General features: G+C 48.9%; 2 protein-coding genes across 3 annotated transcripts in view; both read right to left on the reverse strand.

Annotated features, from left to right (window-relative positions):
* Positions 1-67: 67 nt before the first annotated feature.
* On the reverse strand, positions 68-7,558 carry NMB (neuromedin B). Of its 2 annotated transcripts, none has more exons than XM_079764179.1 (3): positions 3,248-7,558; positions 2,439-2,611; positions 68-324 (listed from the first exon to the last, which is right to left on the reverse strand). In XM_079764179.1, exons 1-3 carry the CDS (start codon positions 3,408-3,410, stop codon positions 160-162), a joined length of 501 nt encoding a protein of 166 aa, XP_079620305.1. In that variant the 5' UTR covers positions 3,411-7,558; the 3' UTR covers positions 68-159. The 2 variants fall into 2 exon arrangements, with proteins under 2 accessions (XP_079620305.1, XP_079620306.1); XM_079764180.1 differs by having other exon boundaries at positions 149-329.
* Positions 7,559-16,271: 8,713 nt separating this feature from the next.
* The window catches only part of SEC11A (SEC11 homolog A, signal peptidase complex subunit), a 31,006-nt gene continuing 28,846 nt past the window's right edge, over positions 16,272-18,431 (reverse strand). The window contains exons 5-6 of the mRNA XM_079764176.1: positions 17,256-17,313; positions 16,272-16,762 (exon numbers count right to left, since the gene is read on the reverse strand). Of these exons, the coding sequence (XP_079620302.1) occupies positions 16,712-16,762; positions 17,256-17,313 (109 nt within the window). The 3' untranslated portion in view covers positions 16,272-16,711. The remainder of the gene's footprint in view (positions 16,763-17,255; positions 17,314-18,431) is intronic.

An 18,431-nucleotide genomic window follows, 5' to 3' on the forward strand; every position in this document is an offset into this window, starting at 1 on the left:
TCCCCCCACTCCACCCCCTCAAACACACTGGAAGGAGAGGACCAGACATTCTATGTAAAGAGCAGGGTTTTATTCACAACTTCAACAGGGAAGCAAGAAATACAGCAGGAACATAATTTGTGTCTGCACTGGTGATACTCCTGGTGACCCGACCACAAATCACAGTAATGGAGTAACAGAGATTTGAGCCCAGAATTTACATCCAGATGGGGCCACTACCAGGGTCCCCTTCAGCACCTTCCCGGGGTGGGCACAGTCTAAGCCACGTTGTTGTGTCTTCCTCGTTAATGGCATCACTTCTGCAGCATTTGCACCAGCAGCCTCCTATACTGAAGGGGAACACAGAACTGACCTGAGCACAGGGAGCAAATAATAGGGCATTCTGCCATTCCTAAGTGCTAGGCATCCACAGAGTCGGACAGGGACAGACTCTCGTCTGAGGCAGCCCCCCCCCCCGCCACCCCCCAGCACCTGAAGAAGGGTGATTTTCTCACATTAGCAGCCCAAACCTCAGAGTGGTCATGACATTCAAGGGAGACCATGGAAGTAAATTCCAAGTAGGTGGCTGGCCCTCTGCCAGGGTTAGCATTTTCACTCCCGCACACCTCACTTCTGAAGCCCGTCCCCAGGGCAAGGTACTGCTTCCTCTGAGGTTCTCTAGTTGGTCTGCATATTTCAGGCCTTCCAGACCAATGGCCCCAGAGGAAACATCGTCTCCCTTCAGAGTAGCCAGTCCTTTCACCCGAGGTCCCCAGGGGCGGGTGGTTCTGTGCATCAGGAGAGTCACAGCTGCACCTTCTCGAGGGCATGCCCCTCCCTTCTTTCAAAATGTACGCTTTACACACTAGGCACAGTGGTGGATTCAAAGGCGAGTCAGGCCCAGCCAGTGTGGCTCAGTGGTTGAGTGTCAACCTATGAACCAGGAGGTCACAGTTCGATTCCCTGTCAGGGCACATGCCCGGGTTGCGGACTCAATCCCCAGTGTGGGTGGTGTAGGAGGCAGCCGATCAATGATTCTCTCTCATCAGTGATGTTTCTCTCTCTCCCTCTTCCTTCCTCTCTGAAATCAATAAAAATATATTAAAAACAAAGGTGCGTCAGCAACAGGTGCTGCCAGGGATCTCAGACCATACCAGCTCCCATTTACTAAGCGCTTTCTGTGTGCCGGGCATCATGCTGAGCAAATGATATGGTCTCATTTAACGGGAGATGGCACTGTTATCCCCATCTTATGGGTGAGAAAGTTGAGGCTTAGAGGGGTTAAGTGACATTTCTAAGGTTACACGGCTACTAAGAGCTAAAGTTTTGAATCGAGCACACTGTCACCAGAACCCACACCCACCACTCACTCTGCCTTCCACACACAGCAACAGCAGACCTGGGAAGGCGGTGTGGGACAGGGACCGGCCCGGAAGCAGGGAATGGCTACAGACTAAGGCTGGCGTGGTCAACCAAGGATGATTTTAACTCCCACTCGTGTCCCCTTGCTAGAGCACCCGTGGCAACATCTGAAGGCATTTTTGGTTCTCACAATTGGGGAGGTGGGGCGATGCTCTGGTGGACAGAGACCAGGGATGCCGCTCAACTTCCTAGGATGACCCCACAGCCCAGACATTCTGTCAAGAGTGTGCTGAGGCTGAGAAACCCTGCCATAAGCCACGGAGGCAGAAGACAGTCTGGGAAGGGCACTGGTCAAGGTGGACAAGGTCGGACTCTGTCTCAGCTTCTAACTGACGCCCCCTCTGTGGGCCTCAGTGTCCCAACTCTAACCACAAGCATATTCAGGGCACAGCAAGGGTGGACAGGTGGGGTGGGGATGAGTCTGTCTAGACTGTGGGTGCAAGAGGCTGGATAATCCTAGGCTGTGACGTCAGACTGGGCAATCAGAGGGGAAACTCCTTCCCCTACTTCTTATTCCCTGGGGTTTGCTGGGAAGGTTAGCTTCCTTTCTCTCTCTCTCTCTTTCTTTATTATTTAGCTTCCTTTCTTATTTAAAAAATTTTTCCTTTCTTTTGATTTCTTCACCTTCCTTTATTTCTTTTTCTTTTAAAAACATTTTTATTGACTTCAGAGAGGAAGGGAGAGAGATAGGAATATCAATGATGAGAGAGAATCAATGATGGGCTGCCTCCTGCACGCCCCCTACTGGGGATGGAGCCCTCAACCCGGGTATGTGCTCTTGACTGGAATCGAACTCGGGACCCTTCAGTCCGCAGGCTGAGGCTCTATCCACTCACTGAGCCAAACCAGCTAGGGCATCACCTTCCTTTCTTTGGAGTCCTCTCCCTTTGAGCTCTGCATCACAAAGCGAGCCTGGAATCCCTGATTTCTGGGGCCCATCAGACCCTGGTTGGGCAGGCACTCCCTGATCCCAGCGCTGGACCCAGGGGCAGCCCTGGCTAAGCCTCTCCTGGGCCAGTGGTGGGGGCCTGGCTCACCTGGGCGTGAGGTGCTGGGCCGCCGGGTCTCATGCCCAGAGCTTTCTTCAGCAGGAGGATCCTGAGCAGATCATGACTCAGCTGCAGTCTCTGGTCCCCCAGCGAGACGTGGGGAGCTGTCTTGAGTAGGGATGAGCCAGGGGGCTCCAGACTCTTCTTGCCCATGAAGTGACCTAGAAAAGCAGTTCCGATTAAAAAAAAAAAAAAGAAAAAAAGAGGTGCCTGGACATAAGGAAGTCAGGGAGCAAGGATCCTATCACAGCCGGGAAGCTGCCCACCTCTCCCACCTTTTAGTTCTCATGGAAGGAATATACTCTTCACCAAGGAGCAGTAAAGACCCTTGTGGTGGCAAAGCCTGAACAGGTGGAGGGGGGGGGAGAGGATGGCGCAGCTAGAAGGTGGGATGGGCCAGGGTCAGAGCCAACTCTGCCAGCTGTGCTGCCTGCTTAGGAGAGGACAGCAAAGGGCAGAGAAGGAAGTGGACAGTGAGGAGGTTTCTGGAAGGAGGAGGGGCAGGGAGCAGACAGAAGTGGGAAGAGTCGGTAGGGTCTTGTTTAAACAAGAAGGGGCAGAGCTGTGAGGCAGAGGTAGCGGCCAGCCTCCGCTCTGCTTAAAACGAGCTGAGTGATCTTAGCCCCTCTCTCACCTGTCTGGGTCTCAAGTTCCCCATCTAAATTAGAGGAGTTCCAGGGTCCCCACCAGTCCAGACACCAATGTCTGTGGCTCAGGGGCGGCCAGAGAAGGAAAAGGGGGTGAGAGCATGCTGGTGAGGGGCGCCTGCCGGGTCCCAGAGGGTCCCAGACACTTACCGGTGGCCCAGAGGTTGCCTCGCGGGTGCACACGGATCTTGCCGGCCCGGCTGCGGATGCGGGGCTCCCGGAGATCCCAGCTGAGTGAGGCGGCGCTGGCAGCGAGCAGAGCGAAGAGCAAGACAGCGCCGAGCCAACGAGCGCCCCCCGCCCGCAGGGCCATCGCTGTGGCCTGGACGCACCGCGGGGCTGCGAGCTTCCACAGCGGCTCGGCTCCCGGCGGGCTTCCCAGCTTTTAAACCGGCGCCCCTGGGGGCGGAGCCTGCCTGAGCCCGCCCCCCAGTGCCCGCCCCGCCCCATCAGCCCTTCTCCCAGGTCTGGGTCAGGGGCCCCCACAACCTGCACGCCCGCAGTCCTGCCCCAGTGGCCACCGCCTCACGCTAAGGACCTGGCCCTCCCTCTCCACTCCCACCGGCTTCCGCCCCAGTGATTATTTCACCTCGAAGCCTCCCTTCATGAGGGCAAAACTGGGGGCGAGGATGCCTCCTCCCTTGTCGCAAAGGCGTTAGTGCCCCGCAAAGTGCCAGGTACTGGAGCTCCCTCCCCCTTGGGGGCTCTGGCCAGCACTCACCAGAAACCACAGCAGGTGCCTGGGATGGGAAAGGAGAGTGGTGGTGGGGTAAGGAGACGCCCCTCCCACCCCCCCACCCCGCCCCGCTGGGGAGAGCCTGGCCATCAGGTGGGGCAGGAGGCGGCAGATCTCTGGGTCAGGGACGTGAGCACTGGATTAGGAGTCCGTATACCAGCCGGGTGACATCCAGGAACTTCGCTTTCTTGAACTACAAGGTGGGAATAACTTCACTGCCCTGTTTTTAATCCTTTTACGGTTTCTGGCGGCTTTCGCGTGGCCGAAAGTAGCAGCCCCGTAGCACTGCCCCCTCCCAAGGAGAGGTCCAGTCGTTCTAGGAAGGAACTTGTGGGTCAGTGGCATTGCTTCCTGAGCAGCAGAGAAGCTGCGCTCCAGGGAAACACACTTCCTCTGGCTTCAATGTTGACTACACAATCATGTTCAGAGCACTATGCTAGGCACTGAAGGAGGGGGAACAAAAGATAATTCCCTGCCGAAACCGGTTTGGCTCAGTGGATAGAGCGTTGGTCTGTGGACTGAAGGGTCCCAGGTTCGATTCCGGTCAAGGGCATGTACATTGGTTGCAGGCACATCCCCGGTGGGAGGTGTGTAGGAGGCAGCTGGTCGATGTTTCTCTCTCATCAATGTTTCTAGCTCTCTATCCCTCTCCCTTCCTCTCTGTAAAAAATCAATAAAATATATTAAAAAAAAAAAAAAAAGATAATTCCCCGGCCCAGCCACAGTGGCTCAGTGGTTGAGCATCGACCTATGAACCAGGAAGTCATGGTTCTATTCCCAGTCAGGGCACATGCCCAGGTTGTGGGCTCGATCCCCAGCAGGGGGCGTGCAGGAGGCAGCCGATCCATGATTCTCTCATCATCGATGTTTCTATTTCTCTCCCTCTCTCCTTCTTCCTTCCTCTCTGAAATCAATAATAATTTTTTAAAAGGTAATTCCCTGCTCCCAAGGGAGTCAACCATCTCACGGGAGAGAGAGTACACAGGAGGAGGTGGACCCTGGATGCTTCCCTGAAACCCCTCACACTATGGCTGTGGAAGAACCTGGTCAGTGATGGCACGGCTGCCTGCTAGCTCTGTGACCCCCCCCCCCCCAAAGGGGAAGCGTATATGAGAAGCTGCTTGTCATGCTGAGCCCCGAGGAGCATGACACGCAGGGCAGGGACACTCCACCTCTAACCTGGCTTCCCCCCCCATCTCCTTGCTTCTCATCCCCCACCCTGGCATTTACACCTCTCGACATTCTTGTCACTGCTTAGCCACGGTGTACAGATACAGCTTATCACCTCCCGTAATAGTCATCCCCTGCAGCCCCCTCCCTCTCCGCTCATCAGTCACACGCCCACCCTATCTGCTCTGGTCCTCGGATGCAGTCATTGGAGGGAACACGCAGGCGCTGCAGAGTGCTTGAAGGAATCTTATTTGGTGGGTTTATTTCTCACTCGATAGCTGGACACAGCTCAGGGGTTGAGCCACTTGCCCAGACATCACACTGGAATCAGACTTCGGGTGCTGCCTTGCCTAAACCACACCCTCTCTGTTTTTCCACCCCAAGTTTAAACATCAAGTTCCTTTAGACTTCCCAAGGGGAGAGGGAGCAGGCATTGATTTCGAGTGTCACCTCTCTTCTGCAGGTGACCCTGGGATTCTGCTCTAAGGTTCATTTACACTTAAGCCAAGCCTCCTCTGACAGCCTGTTCACGGCTCCAACCACGGCCCTGAGACTGACCCCAGATGCCCTGACGATCATTTTCTGTCCACCTACAACAGGAAAAAGGGCTCCGAGGCCCCCGGGGAAAGCAGGGCGGCAGCTGCACGGCCAGTTATAAACACGGGAATGAGGAGCATCAGGCACAGCAGAGGGCGGCTTCCCCAAGACAGCACTTCTAAGTGGGATCTCCCGGGAGTACCAGGCTCTGGGTTTATTTTTTGTTTTCATTTGTTAAAACTTTTTAAAAAAAACATTTTTATTGATTTCAGAGAGGATGGGAGAGGGAGAGAGAGAGAGAGATAGAGATAGAGAGAGAGAGAGAGACACCAAAGAGAGGGAATTATTGATTGGCTGCCTCCTGCATGTCCCCTACTGGGGATCGAGCCCACAACCCAGGCATGTGCCCTTGATTGGAAGCGAACCCAGGACCCTTCAGTCTGCAGGCTGAGGCTCTATCCACTGAGCAAAACTGGCCAGGGCTAGGCTCTGGGTTTAGAACAAGGACGTCAGCTGCCCACAGCCTGTTCCCCAAGTCTACAATGATGGCAAGGGAAGTCCACGGGGAAGACCAACAGTGAGTCACATGGAGGCGCATAGGGAAGCTCAGAGCACCCTGGGGGCGGGGCCTGCCTGAGCCCTTCCCAGGTTTCTACCACATTCAAGGACATCCATGGACAATGCAAAGAAAACTCACAGGATAACCCAAGCGACAATGAAGCAGGAAAAGATACATGGCAAATCCTGTTATAACCGGTAAAACATTTCAACTGCACCATGGCTATTTTTTTTTTGTTTAATCCTCACCTGAGGGTAGGTTCTTACTGATTTTTGAGGGGGGTGAGAGGGACATCGATAGGTTGCCTCTTGTAAGTGCCCTGACCAGGGACTGAACACCCACAACCTAGTATGTGCCCTGACCGGGAATTAAGCCCAAAACATTTCAGTGTACGGCATGAGGCTCCTCCAAATGAGCCACCCGGCCAGGGTTGCGCTGTGGTTTTTAATCAAAGATTGCTTGAAATAAAGGACATTATTTGCCATATTTTCATTACATTGGAATCCATTTCAAGTAACACCTTTCATAACTGAGTCTTTGTTGCTTTCTAAAAGCACTTACACACATGCTCCTTGGTTACCAACATGATTTTGATGTAGTAAAGACTATTGAGGGTGGGGGGATATAGGGGGATAAGGACACATATGTAATATCTTAATTGATAAAGGAAAAAAAGGACTACTATTATACCCATTTTATAGATGAGTTAACTCATGCACAAGGCATTAATTGCAGAGAAACTAAACATATGGAGAAAACCAAAGTGTGGTGGTTTCCAAACACATGAAAGGTACAGAGGACAACAGAGAAAGTAAAAGCAGAAATTTTAAATTAGACAGCCATCTAATAAAAGAGTAATATGCAAATTAACCATCACTCCGCTACACCCACCAGTTACGCCCACCAGCCAATCAGGAGCGAGTATGCAAGTTAACCCAGCCAAGATGGCTGCAGCCACAGAGTGAGCAGGAGGGAGGCTTGGGTTTCCCCTGAAATGGAGGAAGCCAAGCTTTCCGAACACCCTGGCCGGCCCAGGCCTCTGCTTAAGGCTACAAAGTTTAAATTATAGAAGATAAATAAATTCCAACAGAAATGGCTTTGGCTGTGTATAGAGCAGGAGGATTGGCTCCGCTCCAGGCTACAAAGTTTCAATTGTAGAAGATAAATAAACCCCAGATACCAGGGCCTCCACTTCGGTTGCAGGGGGGCGTGGCCAGCCTGCATACCACCATAGGCCCCTCGCCCAGGCTGCCCTACACCCCAAGGGAACTCCCACCCTGATCCAGGACACCCTTCAGGGCAAACCAGCTGGCCCCCACCCATGCACCAGGCCTCTATCCTATCTAATAAAAGAGTAATATGCAGATTGACCATCACTCCAACACACAAGATGGCTGCCCCCATGTGGTCAAAGATCCTGCCACCATGTGGACACAAGATAACCACCACAAGATGGCCTGCAGGGGAGGGCAGTTGGGAGGGACCAGGCCTGCAAGGGAGGGCAGTTGGGGGCAATCAAGCCTTCAGGGTAGGGCAGTTAGGGGTGACCAGGCTAGCAGAGGAGGGAAGTTGGGGGCAAACAGGCTGGCAGGGGAGTAGTTAGACATCAATCAGGCTGCCAGGGGAGTGGCTAGGGAGTGATCAGGCTGGCAGGCAGAAGCAGTTAGGGGCAATCAGGAAGGCAGGCAGGCGAGCAGTTGGGAGCCAGCAGTCCTGGATTGTGAGAGGGATCCCAGATTGGAGAGGGTACAGGCTGGGCTGAGGAACACCCCCCGTGCACGAACTTTGTGCACTGGGCCTCTAGTTTCTAATAAAAGAAATGATGACAAGCATAGAGCTGCTCAGAGTAGGGCAGGGTAAAATCCCTCTCCTGGCAAACTTCTGAGCACAGATCGCCATCTGTGTGGGCTGGGGAGCTGGCGGGAGACATCCTGAGATAACCCAGGTCCTTCTCTTTAGTTTCAGAATAAGAAAGCCGCTGAGGAGTCAGGAAAACAGCAGAATCTTTAAGGGAGGCTAAAAGGAGAATCAGGAATAGTCCATATAGTTTCCCAAAGTCAGAGGGATTAGCTAGAAAATCGAAACATTAGTCATTAATAAGGGAATATTTCAGAAACTGAAACTGTCAAAATACTTTTTAAAAAATTATTTTTTTATATATTTTTTTACATGTTTTTATTGATTTCAGAGAGGAAGGGAAAGGGAGAGATAGAAACATCAATGATGATAAGAGAATCATGGATAGGCTGCCTCTTGCATACCCCCCACTGGGGATCAAGCCCGAAACCCGGGCATGTGCCCGACTGGGAATCGAACCCGGGACCCTTCAGTCCGCAGGCCGATGCTCTATCAACTGAGCCAAACCAGCCAGGGCCAAAATACTTTTTTTTTTTTTAAAGGCAATATTCACAAAAGGAGAAAATATGGTCGGTGTGGCTTAGGTGACTGAGTGTTGCCCCATTCTCTAAGAGGTGGCCCATTCAATTCCCAGTCAGGGCACGTGCCTAGGCTCGATCCTCAGTAGGGAGCCTGTTTCTCTCCCTCCCTCTCCCTCCCTCTCTCTCTAACGCGAGTGATGACAATCCTCACAGTGGCTAAGAAAGCTAAGCAGCTGCTCTCAGGGAAATGGCACAGATGGTCAGGGAAGGTATGAATATCTAAGGAAGCGAGATGCCCCGGCCCAGCCTTTGTCATTATTTGGGTGTAATTGTCACGTGTTTCAGGAGGCATTTCAGTAGCTGAAGTAAATACTCTTTAAACCTCAAAAAGGTTTAAAGGCTTGGAAATCTGCCTGAGAATCTCACTATATCTGTGACATGATAAAGTGACCGACTTCCAGCTCTGGCTCCCTCTTCCACGAACCGGAAGATGCTGGGCAAAGCACAACTTCCGGTTTCTCTCTTTTGTAAAATGGGGTTTATTTTGAGGACTGAATGAAAGAAAAGAAAAATCTATTATAAACTCAAAAGCACTTAGCAGAGCACATGGCGAATTCTAAGTTCTCAGTATTATTAGCTGGACCCTGGGGAAAGCAAAGCCTGCTTTAAGCCTGAAGCCTGTTACAGGGCGAAAGGTTCCCTGGATAGCAGCGAAGGCCCTGGTGTTGACACAAAGTCAACAAAATGCCGTGGCAAATGCCTATTCACCGTGAACTTCTTGATAAACTAAAATGCTAGCACATCTACCTCTCCTTTTGACCAATCCCAAGAAACAAGTTCTATACAAAGTTCTCTCTTTTTCACTTAACTAAGTTGCCAGGCTGACAGCTTTGATCAAACTTCATGCTAGTTGATTTAATTACTTGCCTGATGTAAGTCCTGAGAACAAATCCTTTTAACGAGACTACTGGAATTAAATCTGGGACCCAGCTAAACAATGTAAACAAACTGACCAACTGCAGGGAGGGCTCAAGAGAAATGATTCTTCATCGAGGTATTCTAGAAACTCCTAAGATTCGTAGAACAATCTACAGTTTGAAAGTCATATTCAATATAGTAACATAGCTGTATAGGAGAGGAATAACTGTTGTTTTTATAACACAAACTTAAGAAAAAGCAGGATAAAATATTCTCAGCTGGTGAGGATAAGAGGTTGGCTATAGCCGAAACTGGTTTGGCTCAGTGGATAGAGCGTCAGCCTGTGGACTGAAAGGTCCCGGGTTCGATTCCGGTCAAGGGCATGGACCTTGGTTGCGGACACATCCCCAGTAGGAGGTGTGCAGGAGGCAGCTGGTCGATGTTTCTCTCTCATCGATGTTTCTAGCTCTCTATCCCTCTCCCTTCCTCTCTGTAAAAAATCAATAAAATATATTAAAAAAAAAAAAGAAAAAGAAGAAGTTGGCTCTAACAGACCTGAGGGGAATTTTATCAGAATGGAGCAGAGGTATGACGTTTTTATGTTTCTTTAAAGAGGTGATGAGTTTGAAAAGATGAGGAGCACTGCTCCACTGGAAAGCTAGGAAAAGGCTCCTGACTGACTAATGTGGAGCCGGTCTCCCGTCAGGTGGCTCTTGGCAGAAGCTGCAAACTATACCTGCACTGAAGGAGCATCCTCTGAAACAGCTCATACATACAAACATCAGGCTCATACAGACATTTGGCTCAGTGGATAAAGCATCGGCCTGAGGGCTGAAGAATCCCAGGTTCGATTCTGCTCAAGGGCATATGCCCGGGTTGCAGGTTCAATCCCCAGTAGGGAGCATGCAGGAGGCAGCCAATCAATGACTCTCTATCATCATTGATGTTTCTATCTCTCTCTCCCTCTCCCTTCCTCTCTGAAATCAATAAAAAATAATTAAAAAAAAACAACCAACAAAACAAAAACAAATAAACAGTAGGCTAATAAATACAGGGATTACAGAACAGCAGCTCACAGTGCCCTTGCAAGGAGGTCCCAGAAGAGAAATTTCTTGGTCCCTGATATCACTACAAGTTGTTGATTTTTATTCCACTTAGCCTAGTCCATAAAGGACAGACATGATTATTTCCCTCTTTACATCAACCCCGAAGGAGCTGAGAACCAACCAGACAACAGAATCTTTCAATGTGTCTTACCCTCTATGTTCTCATCCTTTTCTCTTCCCACACTATTTCAATCCCAAATTCTTCAATTATTTTATATATCCCATCATATGCCTTAAGAGCATCTTTGTGAGCCAGTCCAAATCCCTTTTGGAACAACGCAGGGTATAAATAAGTCTAAACTGTGCAAAGCACTATGGCAAGCACCAGGGGACACACCGGGATAAAACAGAGGCTGGCCCTGCCTTAATGCCTGCAGGGAGCTGGTCGGGAGGGGGACACACATCACACGGTATCACAGAGGAGCGTGACCTAAGTCTGGCAGCACGGAGCAGGGAGCACTTGAGAGCTCAGTTGAGAATAAAAACACTCCTCTTTCGAGCTCCCTGTGCATCTCTACCTCTGCACCTAGGATCCTATGTGGAAAACATCTGTTTCAAGTTGCCCCTCTTTTTTTTTTTAATATATTTTATTGATTTTTTACAGAGAGGAAGGGAGAGGGACAGAGAGTTTGAAACATCGATGAGAGAGAAACATCGATCAGCTGCCTCCTGCACACCCCCTACTGGGGATGTGCCCACAACCAAGGTACATGCCCTTGACCGGAATCGAACGTGGGACCCTTGAGTCCGCAGGCCGACGCTCTATCCACTGAGCCAAACCGGTTTCGGCCAAGTTGCCCCTCTTAAGGCACTGGGTTCCTGGCAGAGGAGGGACCTGGTCTTACTCATTTTGCATCCCCAGGGCCTAGCCCAAAATCTGGCACAGAGTAGATGCTCAATAAATGTCTGCTGGATGAGAAAGCTTTTAGCAGGTAGAGCAGTGAGCTGCCACTCCAGGGAAAGCGACCAGCGGAAGCAAAGACTGGAGGTCTGTACAGTGAGACCAATGTCAAGGATACAAGAATGTGGAATACGTTGAGAGCTGAGCGCTTAAGAATGACACTTTGAACACTTTCAAGGTGATGTCTTCACTATTTTTAAAAAAATATATTTTTATTGATTTCAGAGAGGATGAGAGAGGGAGAGAGATAGAAAGAAACATCAATGATGAGAAAGAATCATTGATTGGCTGCCTCCTGCATGCCCCCTTCACGGAGGATCGAGCCTGCAACCCAGGCATGTGCCCTGACCAGAATCGAACCTGGGACCCTTCAGTCCACAGGCTGATGCTCTATTCACTGAGCCAAGCCAGCTAGGGCTTCACTATTTTTTGATAGCACCTGCATATTCTAGTCTCTCACACTTCTTGGTCCGGTACTCCTTACAGTCATAGTAAACTAGAGAGGATAGTGACAGATACACTCAGCTGGAAAAACAACAACAGCCTAGACAGGATGGCCCGACTGGAGGAGCACCTAGTCCTAGAGGAATGTGGACAATCCATCCAGCTGCTAGAATCAGCTGCATCGTTTCTGAAGCTCAACAGAGTGACACGTGTCATAAGAAGGCTGCCTCAGATGCTGAGATACCCCAAGTTCTAAGGGGTCACTTGGACTTGGAAACAACTTAAGGATAACAGAGCCTTTATTCCAAGAGTAGGCTCTCTCAGAAGCCTGAGATTCCCTAAGAACAGTGATCAACACCAATACTTCTCCCACAGCGAAAGAGCACACAGAAGAGCCCAAGGGCACCCCACAAAAGGAGGAAACAGGATTCACATGAACCGTTCTGAAGAGGGAACATGCTGTTTAAACGGAACCATGGAGAGAGCAAATTTTCAGATTCAAATTTGGCAAGACCAAGATAATGTACTTAGTAAATAACAGGAAAGTGCAAATTGCTTTAATGATTCATATGCTCTGCCCCAGAATAACAGCTCAATAATAATGCTGCCCTCAGTTACTGCCTCTGGTTCCAACTCATTGTTATGCTGAACAGTCGGTCTATGCTGCTAGATGCTACATAGCAGCATAGACCGATATATATATCTTTTTTTTTAAAAATAAAAATTTCAGAGAGGAAGGAAGTGGGAGGGAAGGAGAAACACAATTATGAGAGAGAGTCATGATTGGCTGCCTCTTGCACGCCCCACACTGGGGATCGAGCCCACAACCTGGGCATGTGCCCTGACTGGGAATTGAACCTGTGACCTCCCGGTTCATAGGCTGCCGCTCACTGAGCCAGCCGGGCAAGAGCAGTATCTATAAAATGGAACTCCTGCACTGGAGCTCACCATGTGAGGGTGAAACTTGAGGCCATATCCAAAAACTTACACCAGTAGCACAAGGCTGCAAATGCTGAGTGAGAGAGGAAGAACAACTGTGAAGAAAGCGAGACTCAGACAAGCAGAAATGAGAGTATGAGGTAAGTGGGAAAACAGCGGTACAGCGCAAGGGTGCTTCATGTTAGCCAAATCCCAAGTTTGAACTTCACACACAGGTAATACGTAGGGTAAACACAATTTATAGTCCAAGTTTGGCTCAGTGGATAGTGTTGGCCTGCGGTCCGGGTTCGATTCCAGTCAAGGGCACATACCTAGGATGCAGGTTCCTCCCAGGCTCGGGTCCTGGTCGGGGCTCGTGCAGGAGGCAACCAATTGATGTGTTTCTCTCACATTGATATTTCTGTCTTTTCCTCGCTCTTCCACTCTCCCTAAAAATCAATGGAAAAATATTGAGTGAGGATTAACAACAAAAAAGTATAGTCTAAAAGAGATACTTCTCCAAGGGCCTACAGTAGGCACAGACTGGCATGCTGCAGGGCAACTGGAACATACAGCCACCCTAGCGACAGGGAGCACTGGGTGAGCTTCTGGATTAGGAGATGGCAGTGGCAATAGAAGGATGGGGGCAAATGTAGAACGAATAAGTGACTAAATGCAGTGGGGAAATGAAAACTCTATGTGAATGCGCCTTCAAAGAAAAGGTGAAAGTGGGGCAGGGGGTGTTGTAGGAACTGCTATGAGCTTAAGTTGAAAGATGGGCCAGCCAAGTGCAAGTGTCCAGTGGGACAGGGACCTGGGACCAGAACTGAGGACAGGCATTGAAAATGCCTTTTAGAGCCCCAGCTGGTTTGGCTCAGTGGATAGAGCGTCGGCCTGAGGATTGAAAGGTCCCGGGTTCAATTCTGGTCAAGGGCACATGCCAGGGTTGTGAGCTCGATCCCCAATAGGGGATGTGCAGGAGGCAGCCGATCAATGATTCTCTCTCATCTTGATGTTTCTATCTCCCTCTCCCTTCCTCTCTGAAATCAATAAAAATAAAATAAATAAAATAAAATATCATCTAGACCCAATAGTTGGGGTAATGAAGTGGATGAGTAACAGCTAAGAGATGATCCCATTATCAAATTCTCATTTGAAGTTTTATCGGTTCTTATTCTTTTCTGTACCGTTCACTCACAATGGTTAAGCCCTCCCGGATCTCAGAGAGCTTATAATTCCATTAAAACACTACATTAAACATCGCTGGTAGTTCTTACATTTTCAAAGAGCTTTTATAGTGTACTATATTTACAAATACAACCTCCCAGTTTTAAGTCCTATGCTTTAGCACTAAACTAGAGAACATAAAAACTGGGGAAATAATACCTGTTGCCATACAAAATATCTTTTTATCATTGGCTAGTAGAGCAACTCAAATATTAGTACCTGATTTGATTACTTGTCAGGGAAAGGTAGTTGTTGCTTCCAATTACAGCATCCAGCAAAGGAGGAAAAACAGTAATTTCACAAAACTGGGTGTGAAAATATGCAAGTGAGAAAAAATATTAACGTTTTTTTAAAAAAATATATTTTATTGATTTTTCACAGAGAGGAAGGGAGAGGGATAGAGAGCCAGAAACGTCGATGAGAAACATCGACCAGCCGCCCCCTGCACCCCCCCCCCCACCGGGGATGTGCCCGCAACCAATGTACACGCCCCCGACCGGAATCGAACCCGGGACCCTCCAGTCCGCAGACCGACGCTCTATCCACTGAGCCAAACCGGCTTCGGCAATATTAACGTTTTCTTCCCCATGAGTACATGAGGAGAAACCTGGACGGCTAAGGGTGAGGGGACCCTCGGGCAGCTGGGATCCCAGCGGAGTCCTCGAAGGGCTGGTGTGAAAACAGCCAGGGCATGAATGCCTCTGCAGAGGAGGAGGAAAAAGTGGGGTAAGTAGCCATTTTCTGCCATCCACACATGGGGCTAGCTATTTCACGGTGCTCTGCTTGGCTCCTGAGAAAACAAGCCTCCCAGACAGGTCCAAGGAAGCACTCGTTAGCGGTGACTTGCCAAGATTCACCCTCTGTTAGGCTCATTAAGAGCCCACATCCAAAGCTTGAAGGCTGAAGCCTTGTTAATGGATTCAGGATGGCACTGTTCTCCACAGGGGAGGCCTTCCGAAGATCAATTGTCCCTATTCCCATTCCATTAGCATTCAAGTATGAACCCATTCCCACTTTAGTTGAACAAATAATAGAAAGAGTGCATTTAGGGGGGTGGGGGCATGCGTGGGGAGGGGTGTGGGATGGGAATGGGGGGGATGAGGACAAATATGTGATACCTTAATCAATAAATAAATAAAAAAAAATAAAAAAAGAAAGAGTGCATTTAGCCCAACACAGAAAACTTGCTTACTTTGAGATTTCACATTAATATAAGAAAACAAGGAGCTCTAGCCCATTTGGCTCAGTGGATAGAGCGTTGGGTTGCAGTCTAAAGGGTCCCAGGTTCGATTCCAGCCAAGGGCACATACCCGGGTTGCAGGCTCGATCCCCTCAAGTAGGGAGCGTGCAGGAGGCAGCCACTCAATGATTCTCTCTCATCATTAATGTTTCTATCTCTCTATCTCTCTCCCTTCCTCTCTGAAATCAATAAAAAAATATATATTAAAAAAAGAAAATTAGCTGAAACCGGTTTGGCTCAGTGGATAGAGCATCGGCCTGTGGACTGAGAGGTCCTGGGTTCGATCAGGTCAAGGTCATGTACCTTGGTTGCGGGCACATCCCTGGTGGGGGGTGTGCAGGAGGCAGCTGGTCGATGTTTCTCTCTCATCGATGTTTCTGGCTCTCTATCCCTCTCCCTTCCTCTCTGTAAAAAATCAATAAAATATATTTTTTTTAAAAAGAAAATTAAAAAAAAAGAGAGATAACAAGGAATTAAGAGTATTTTGTGATTCAAACACAATGGCTTACCCTACTCTCCCTAACTGCCTCGATAGTAAAAGAAGAAACATCTGGCTTTGCTTTTGATACTGGAAACCTTGCCGCTGTTGCAGAGCAAAGCCAGGAAGTTAAGGTCCAGGCAAATCCTGGTTTAAAAGAGATATGCTTGCCCTCCAGCACCTCCCTCCTCCCACCCCCCTCCTCCCGCCTCCAGGCAGACAGGGCTGCAAATGTGTCAAGTGTGGAAAAGGTTAGGAGTCTGCAGCAGAGTAAGACTTTCTGGACCTCTAAGCAGCACTAGCTGGGTTTACACCCGACTGAGTCACACCCCGGTGGAGAATTTTGTGACTAAGAGACTTCCTACGAACGTCAATGGCCACTCTGACATCACAAAAACAAAAAGAAACACAACAAAGAAACAGTTGGTAGTGTGAGGACAATCTTCCTAGCGCAAGGACTGGTCACATGGCGGCCTCTATCTCCCCAGGGGGCGCTGGGAACCAGGACTGAAAGGCAAACTGCAGAAAGCTTTCCCGACAAACACAAGTCAGGGATAAAGGGTTCAATATGCAAAGTCTTTTATTTAACATTTTAAAACGTTAAAACTTCCGACCACCTCAGTATGCGCCATTCCCATTAGAAGGAGGAACGGTGGCTTCGAACTCTGTAGGCACTTTAAAAGTGAAGCTTGGCTTCAAAATACAAACACTGGGGGCTTTGGCTCAACCATTTAATATAAAAAATCCACTGATGTACAAAAATGCGAAAGTGGGACAATGACAACGTGTGAAATCCTGTGATTGAGAGTCCCCTGGAGAGCGCCCAGCGGGGCGCGCACACCTGCCCATCCAGACTCTGGGTGGAAACTTAAACTAATGCAAACCAGCGCTATCCGGAGGGGCAGCGTGTGCGAGCTCCACTCCACCAGCCACAGACCAACATCTACCGCAAACATCAGTAACACAAAGTACGGCACCTCCCAGGAACAGCAAGGCAGCTTCTTACTCACGATGAACCAGCACGAAGAGGCCCAGCAGAAAGAGCACTGCATACTGGGAGAGAAACAGCCAGTCAGGGCAGCCTTACAGGTAGGTTCCTGAGTCCTCAACAAATAAACTGGCCTTGGTGACCAGAATATAACATTCACTAGCCAATTAGTCTTCTCTTGTAAGGGTAATCCATTTAAGAGTTCCCAAAATTGAGCAAAAGATCACATTTTTAATGAGACATAAAGTATAGGATCTTTATTTTTATTTTTTTAAGTCTTTATTGCTGAAAGTATTATAGACTTCCCCTTTCCCCCTATGGACCTCCCCCAGCCGGCCCTTGTCCCCCACCCCAGGTCTTCACCCCCCTATTGTCTGTGTCCCTGGGTTATGCATATATGCATACAAGTTCACTGGTTGATCGCTTCCCACCTGCCCTCCCTCCCCTGCATTCCCTCTGAGGTTTGACAGTCTGTTCGATGCTTCTATGTAATGAACAACAACAACAAAAACCCGAAAAACAAAAATAGATCCAGAGACATAAAGTACAGGATCTTACCTTAAATTTAGGATAGTCATTCATGAGGATTGTCACAATCCCAATATAAGGAACAAATCTAAACAAAGAAACAAACAAAAAGTTGATTGTCACAGAACTTCCTATGTAGTTATCATTTACTGAGCATTCTCAGTATCTTCCACAGAAAATTAAGTTTCAGTTCACAAAGTCCATTTGTATATACCGTCATCCTATAGATCCTTTCAAGAGCCCAGTGATAGGGAAGTTAGGAACATTGCCACTCTATAGATGAGGAAACAGGTGCTCAGACCCACGGCATGTGGCTCCTGAACAGTACAACCAGTACCGGATCCGCGTCTTAGACATCTATTTGGTGACTCTAATTCTACCTGCTGACTCAGTGCTGGGGACTGGGTTGTGCTCATAACCTTCAGGGACTGTCAATCTAGTTGGGGAGACAAGGTAAACACAGCCAGAACATTACAAGGTACTTCATGCTAAGTGTCCAAAAAGTGAGTGTAAGAGCCCTATTCCAGTACTTAAGATTTCCTCACCTCTCATTTATTAACCACCTGTAATCTGGCTTTGGCTCTCTTAATCCTGGAACTTTCTAGAACAGCTGAAATCACTATATACAGCACACCAGTCTCAGCTTCACCTTCCTTTATTCTGCAGCATTTGACTCAGATGACCACAAAATTGCTGGGCAAGTTGATGTTTTTCTTTTTTTAAAAATATATTTTATTGATTTCAAAGAGGAAGGGAGAGGGAGAGATAAAAACATCAATGATGAGAGAGAGAATAATTGATATGCTGCTTCCTGCACGCCCCCTACTGGGGATTGAGCCCGAAACCCAGGCATGTGCCCTTGGCCGGAATTGAACCTGGGACTCTTCAGTACGCAGGCCGACAACGCTCTTTTCATTGAGCCAAACCAGCTGAGCAAGTTGATGTTTCTTAAAACCTAGATTCCTCTGTCAGAATCACTGGAATAGCTTGTTAAAAATGCAGATCATGAGCCCTAACCGTTTGGCTCAGTGGGTAGAGCGTCTGCCTGCGGACTGAAGGGTCCCGGGTTCGATTCCAGTCAAGTGCATGTACCTTGGTTGCGGACACATCCCCAGTAGGGGGCGTGCAGGAGGCAGCTGATGGATGTTTCTCTCTCATTGATGTTTCTAAACTCTATCCCTCTCTGTAAAAAATCAATAAAATATA

This window comes from Cnephaeus nilssonii (genome assembly GCF_951640355.1).
Source record: "Cnephaeus nilssonii genome assembly, chromosome: 24".
In the NCBI taxonomy this organism is placed as follows: domain Eukaryota; kingdom Metazoa; phylum Chordata; class Mammalia; order Chiroptera; family Vespertilionidae; genus Cnephaeus; species Cnephaeus nilssonii.